The sequence below is a fragment of the Pyxicephalus adspersus genome, chromosome 3 (genome assembly GCF_032062135.1).
Source record: "Pyxicephalus adspersus chromosome 3, UCB_Pads_2.0, whole genome shotgun sequence".
NCBI classification, from domain to species: domain Eukaryota; kingdom Metazoa; phylum Chordata; class Amphibia; order Anura; family Pyxicephalidae; genus Pyxicephalus; species Pyxicephalus adspersus.
Genome location: NC_092860.1, coordinates 84416531 through 84423794, shown reverse-complemented (window position 1 = coordinate 84423794; position 7264 = coordinate 84416531). Strand labels below are relative to the sequence as shown.

Here is a 7264-nt window from a genome sequence, read left to right as displayed (position 1 = left end):
TGCAGAGCACAGCAATAAACGGCACACATTTGCAATCAATATTGATAAAACATTCTGTGGCTTCAGGGAGTATTTAGACCCATTTTGTTTTACATTTTGTTAATTTGCATTCTGCTGTTACAATCGACTTTTTATTTTATTTTTTCTCTCACTAATCTACACTCTATAACGTAATGACAAAGTGAAAGCAGAATTTCAGACCATTTTTAGTAAATTTATAAAAAGAAAAAACGAAATATCACATTTATGTAAGTATTCGGACCTTTTGCAATTGACCACTGCTGGGATGTTTCTGCACCTTGACAGGAGTCCACCTGTGGTAAGTTAAATTGATTGGACATGATTTGGAAAGGTGCACACCTCTTCTGTTCCACTGAAGGTTCACAAGAGCACAGTGGCCTCCATAATTCTCAAATGAAAACAAGTTTGTCACAACCAGGACTCTTCCAAAAGCTGATAGCCAGGTCAAACTGAGGAATCGAGGGAAAAAGGGCTTTAGTGACAGAAGTGACCATTAAACCAATGGTTACTTTGACAGAGCTGCAGAGTTCTGTATGGAGATTGGGTCAAGTTCCAGCTATAACTACACTCCAGCCCGATCAATAAAAACCTGTTCCACAGTGTTCAGGACCTCAGACTAAGCTGAAAGTTCAACTTTTACCATGACAATGACCCAAATCACACAGCAAACACAATGCAGAAATTGCTTAGGGACAACTCTGTGAATGTGTTAGAGTGACTTGAAACTTTTAGAGCTCTAAAAAATTGAAAATGGCTGTCCACTGGTCCCTTTCAACCTTAGCCTGATGATTTGCAAAGAAGAATGGCAGCAAATTGTTGCAATATACCCAAAAAGGCTCTTGCTGCCAAAAATGGTTCAACTGAGCACTTAAGTAAAGGGTCTGAATACTAATGTAAATGTCATATTTAATTTTTTTTCTAAATGTACAAAATTTTGTATAGCTATGTTTTTACTTGTACCATTATGAGGTAGTGTTGATTAGTGAAAAAACAGAAATTAAACAATTCTTTTAATATATATATATATAGTTTAATAGTATAATAAAAACAAGAGTTGAAATTGAAGGCTTTATCTACGGTATCAACATATCCCTAGTTGACCTTGCAAAAAGTGTCCTAGTGACCTTCTGTATGCTGAACTGAAAGTGTACCTAAACTCAACATTTTCCTTTTACATAAAAAGGTAGCCACCCCTTTTATGTAAAGGGAAAATGTTATTTATTTTTATTTTATTTTTTTTGTCCATCACCCTTTTTTTTTTTTTTTTTTTTTTCCTCCAATCAAATTTTGAAGAACTTTCCTAGGCAATCAAGACATAATAGTAGCGCAGAGCCTTCCGCACCTGCAGGATTAAAGTTGTCATTTTTAGTTTAGTCAGTCATCAGTTTAATTCTGCTAGAAGCTTATCCTCCTTTAAAGCTACTCTCTTAACCAATTGTTACGACCCCAGTGTAATGGAAATAAGGACGTGTATATTTCATATAGGTCTAGGTCTATTGATACACTGAGCGTGATTTATTAAAGCTCTCCAGGGCTGGAGAGGATACACTTTTGTCAGTGAAGCTGGGTGATCCAGCAAACCTGGAATGGATTTCTTCAAAGTCATTTGCTAGCAAATGTATTCAATCCTGGACCAGATCCATCCAGGTTTGCTGGATCACCCAGCTTCCCTGATGAAAGCATATTCTCCCCAGCCTTGGAGAGCTTTAATAAATCAGGCCCAGTGCGTGAGTGTATCTGACCTAGGACATGACGTGCATGATTCACAGGATTACTGGGTGAAAAATAAGCAAAAAATGTATCAAAAAACTAATTCTAGCAAGCTGTAATATTTTATATTCTGTTGGGATTTAGATAAGCTTTCAGTACTACTTGAAGCTTGTTTAATGCAACTCTGTTAGGAATTAAAAATATTTTATCTGCAATACCCCATGAAGAAGGCAGTGTTATACTTTTGATAGTATTTCACACTTCTGGTGGTTCTTAAGAGTGTGTCTGCCACTGTGGTTCTCTTGAATTTTTAGGATTTATGATAGCTTGAAAAATGCAGATCAGCCACTAGTGCTTGCTTTTGTAGCCAGCCAAGCAACTAAGATTGTTGAAAGGAGGAGTGTACTGGCAGCCGCCATATTTCTCCTATAAGAGATTAACCTTAAAGGCCCATTTGACCCAAATCTGATATACTAGTCAAGATTGTAAATTGCTATGCTCAATCACTTGCTGCTTATGCAGTTGTGTGGAAATATCACCAAGAGTCACCAAGATGATTCTACCTACCTATACTGCAAGTGATTGGACGATTTCTGAAAACCAAACATCTGTTATCCATTGATTTATTTTGTAAATATATAAATTTGTTTTCATTCTTGGCAATAGTGCCATTGTTGTCTTTAAAATACACTTCATGTGAACTTCTTTTCTAGACTTTAATTGATCATTTTAAAAATATATTCTAAATTGAACACCTATTTTCTTTACAGATACAAAGTACTACTTATCCTATCAATGCTTTTTTTGCTTTCTTTTGGTTAGTCGGCATTTTCTGCAAAGGCATAAAAAGATCTTTGCGATGATGTAAAGAATAGTGACCAGACAAACTAACAGGAATCCGATCACATCCAAGCAGTGGTACTGATACCAAGTCAGATCATGTGAGGCAGGACGCAAATGCTTCGCTCCTTTGTGACGCATGACAAACTCTATCCAGAAAACAGCTCTGTCTAGAGGTTTAATTGGCTGGTCATGATGGATACGTGATATCCTCAAGGCATTTTCTTTATACCTGAAATTGCAATAAATATCAGTTTTATTACAGTAGTAATATATCTGGACAAAGTAATCATCATCAAATTTGTATCTGCAATTTTCCACATAACAGCTACTGCAAAAAAATGATTGTTGTACCCCCTGTAAAATAGTTTTTTCTCTGTGTTCATTAAGGACATAGGTCAGAGTTCTAGTGCCATCTGCAAGAGTATGATACTAGATGCATATTAAGAAAACAAATGAGCACACCAGGGGTGGCTCCTGTTGCTGGCCAAATCTTAACATTGTTAGCAAGATTCAGTAAGTATAAGACGAAGAACCTCAAAGACATCAGCATTAATAACATACTGGGGGAGGGGAGGATGCTCTAATGAATGCTGAGTAAAGCATATTAGAGTAAGCATACCACTCATATTTTATGTTTTGTTCAATGAAAGAAAGTGTTTAAATCTTGAATCCATGGAGACATCATAAAGCGCAGCCTAATAGAGGGATGGGCATCTACTTGAAAAAATGAACATGGGTAAGGCTGTTCCCAAAAGAGGAATGCTTGAACTACAGGACATTGCATCCAAAGCTAGCATCTAAAGGTACTGCATTATCAGCTTTGCAAACTTTAAACAGGAAAACGAGGCTGACTTACAAACCTGAAAAACCGGAAAACACATGGTGCACTCCCTACTCTCAATTTCAAAACCAAAGTCAATATGCCTAACATGGTTCAACAAATTCAATGAGAAATTCAGACTTTTTACAAGGATGCCATTCCACAAAAAAAAAAAAACCCATATCAGCCTTGAGTGTGGCCAGAGAGTAGAAGGCTAATTCAGATAAACCGATCTATGGCAAAGCCATGAAAGTACAATGTCTTCATCCACATGAAAACCTGACACCAAATTTACTAATACAACCTTGTTCCTACGCAACATTAAATGGGGTTGCTTTCAGGTCACCATCAACCTAGAACCCCCCCAGGTCAGCAACTAAAAGGGCCAGCTTTTGGAAAAGAACTGGCTTCTGAAACCCATGGACTCTTAGCAGGCAACCATAGCTATAGTGTACAGCAACCCACCACTCACAGCTAAAAGCAGGACAACTTATTTCACATTCTAGTTGCTGATGTTTTTTTGTATAGAACTAACATACTGCTCCTACAGGTAGCACTATAATCTAATATATAACATTCAAGATGTATAACATTTAAGCTGTTTGCAACAAAGAACAGAAGAAAAGAGCCATTTGAAAAAAATGACTGTACTAGTTTAAATTATTTAGTTACTATTCTTAGCCAGCACCCTTCGCATAGTTCTACATTTACCTGTTAATGTTCCATATGAATATGACTCTCCAATTATGCTCAGATTTGAAAGAAAGAACAGCAAGATAAGCATTTAAGTAGACCAGCTTGCCCAAGTGCTGGCCAATGGAGCTTTCTAGATATTTTGCCTCCAGGAGAAAGCATGGTAAAAGTTTTGTTCATTATTCAAAGATCTCAGGGGTTTCCTAACGATTAATTAGATATTTGATCTTTGTATTTTTTAAAAGAGAACCACCCCCCCCCCCCTCTCTTCAGAAGTCAGGAAACCATATAAAACAATCTGAGATAAATAAACCAATCCTAAAAACTGATTTAAATGTGAGACTTTACTGGCCCAATAGAGCTCTGTTCTAAAGGTTAATGGACCAGACTGCAGGAGGCTGAGCAGGCAACCTAACAGTAAACTATTGGTCCTTACCCTAGGGTCAAAGCTGCATTTTCGAGATGCTCTCATTACAATTCAAATCCAATGCCTCTCAATATCGCTGTAGATCAGCAGCCAGTGTGTTTTTTGTGTGTCACTGAATTGAGGGTGCAGCTCTGACATTCTTGGGGAGCTTCTTGGCCTTATGGTACCATTAGTAGTACGCTCCCTTTGAGGGAGCTCCTAACCCAGTACTCGATTGGTTACGGCTAGCCAAAGAAGAATGGGATCTGCCTGGCTTTGGCCAGGTAGGTCAAGTTGACCCAGTCTCCCCATGTGGAACATTATGCCCCGGGGGGAGTTCAGGGTACAGTGGCCTTCAGAATAGGACCAAAAAGCACTCTAGTTAACTTTTTTGGTTTACCAGGGTTTAATTAAATAAAGCTTGTCAACACGCTCAAAAATCTTTAGGTCAGCACTCGCAAACTGCTCTCCTGATATGTGGTTTGAAGAGGTTTACTTAGTAACATTATGCGGAGTGATACCTCATGATTTTATATTTAGTTACAAAGGAATAATAAATGTCTTACGATGGATCGTTGATGACTGTGTTCACTGCATCCACCAGATCCTGGGTTTGCATTTTATTTATGTCGACTGTTACTGCCATGCCTTTGGTCTTCATATGCATCATATTATCTGGCTGGTCCGCAAAGAGTGGAATTCCAACCATAGGAACTCCATGATAAATAGCTTCATAAATTCCATTAGTTCCCCCATGTGTAATAAAGGCTTTGGTTTTGGGATGACCTAAAACAGAACATATTATTTGTAATGATCACTTGTTACGATGATATAAATCAATAAGAACAATAGTTACAATTACAACACTCTCATTCTCTTTTTTTGCTCTTATAGTTTTGGCTAGATAAACCAAATTCAATTTCGTTGTGGGTGCCGCCATCCTCTTCCTTCTCTAGGCATTTCAATCTTTGGTCATCTTGATGGACTTGGATAATGTAACTCCTGCGCAGGCTTAGAATAGATCACCAAGTCCAGGCACCTGCAGGGGAAGCTGGGGTATGCAGGGTAACCTGACAACCAATTTGACAGATGGGACACTGATCAGGCAGGTAAGAATGATTATTGCAGGGAGGACATTACCTGTCCCTTTCTGCAATAAAGCCCTGCCTAGTGCCAAATGTTTAAAGTTGTACTTTGGTTCCACTTTAATGCAGCAATGTGTTTGGTAGTGGGAGCTCTTATGTAAAGAGATGACCTTGTGTTTTAGTGGTAGTTACACAGCCTTTACAATAAAGGGATGGATCTGATACATAGTTACCCAGCATACACACCGCAACTCTCCTATATTCATCCAGTAATATAACTGGCCTTACCTAGCAGATCGTTTTGTGGTATCCAGTCAGATATCATCGTATTCTCTCCTAATCTTTCTGGTCTTTTCCCACTGTACCTCCAGATTACCTGTTCCCAAAATATATGGTTAATAAAGAATAAAATCAGAAGTTTTGGGTAGCTATTTATTTATAATTTATTTACACAATACCTAACACAGTTTTGGGTGGATGATGCAATATTATAGGTCAGTAAACAAATAAAAAACTAAATAGGCATTTCATACAATTGTAAAATATTGATAGATTTTTATATATGATAGCTTTAGTATATTTCAATAGTTTGTGAAAGACAAAATTACCTTCTGCGGTAATTGGCTTAGGGCAGCAGCAATGACATTGTTCCTTTCATCGGTCAGGTTTTTCACCATTGAGCCGAGGGAGAAAACCACAATCCCGTGTTCCCCAGAACTTTCAACAAACTTTTCAATGTCCTAGAGAGAAACATATAAAGGTAATTGACAAATAAAGTAAAATATTGTTCTCTGGTGTGTTCAAATACACAAAAGAAATCTCTGCCATCTCATTTTTGTTCCCATTTTTAAGCAGGTTCTACACACGCTGTAAGAAGAACTATGGCTGCTATTAGGATGGTTTCCAATGCTGCCCTATAAAGTCTGCATCAATAAGGTTACCCATGAGTCTTCACAACTTTGTTTTCTTGTAAATGTAAGTTAAAGCAATAGTTACCTCTGGTAAAGGTTTTGCTGGTTTACAGTGCAGGCCTCCGACATACTCAAAATTTGGAAGAATTGGACGTGGATACTCAAAATCCCAGTAAGTCCGGATCAGCCAAATTTCTGCTTTTCCCATAATTTCACAAAAAGTCGTAGGGCGACCTGAATAAAAAAATAATTGGTAAAATGGTAATTACATTAAGAGCATTTAAAGATATTTAACATGACACTGTTGAATAATAATATTTTTAATGTATTGACCATTCATAAAGTAAAATGACGTTTGTACAGTTATAAGTTAAGAATAAAGGAGCTTGTTTTTTTTACCAGTTATTAGATCTGCTGCCCTCCAACCTTAAATAGACATGGCCAGAAAGATTTTGAATCTCCACTTCACTCCTATTCAAACTTGCCTTTTGATATTTTATTTTGATTGGCAGAGAAACAGAAAGTTATATAGTACAGGTTCTTGGATTTCGCTGAAGGAATTACATTTTACTTAAGCTACGTACACACTTCCAAATATTATCGTTTGTAAACGAACGACGAACGATCCTGCATGATATCTGCGAACGATCGTATAGCACCGATCCTGTACATATAGCACCGATCCTGTACAGATAACGACACGATCGTTCAAAGATATTGTATACACGTATATATACACACAGTATATATGAATATATATATATATATATATATA

General features: G+C 37.3%; 1 protein-coding gene across 4 annotated transcripts in view; it reads right to left on the bottom strand.

Annotated features, from left to right (window-relative positions):
- Positions 1-2338: 2338 nt before the first annotated feature.
- Positions 2339-7264, bottom strand: part of LOC140326696 (UDP-glucuronosyltransferase 2A1-like) — a 42905-nt gene continuing 37979 nt past the window's right edge. For all 4 annotated transcript variants that reach the window (XM_072405535.1, XM_072405536.1, XM_072405533.1 and 1 more), the window contains 5 exons: positions 6575-6723; positions 6187-6318; positions 5867-5954; positions 5060-5279; positions 2339-2803 (listed from right to left, as the gene is read on the bottom strand). In XM_072405535.1, the coding sequence (XP_072261636.1) occupies positions 2524-2803; positions 5060-5279; positions 5867-5954; positions 6187-6318; positions 6575-6723 (869 nt within the window). In that variant the 3' untranslated portion in view covers positions 2339-2523. The remainder of the gene's footprint in view (positions 2804-5059; positions 5280-5866; positions 5955-6186; positions 6319-6574; positions 6724-7264) is intronic.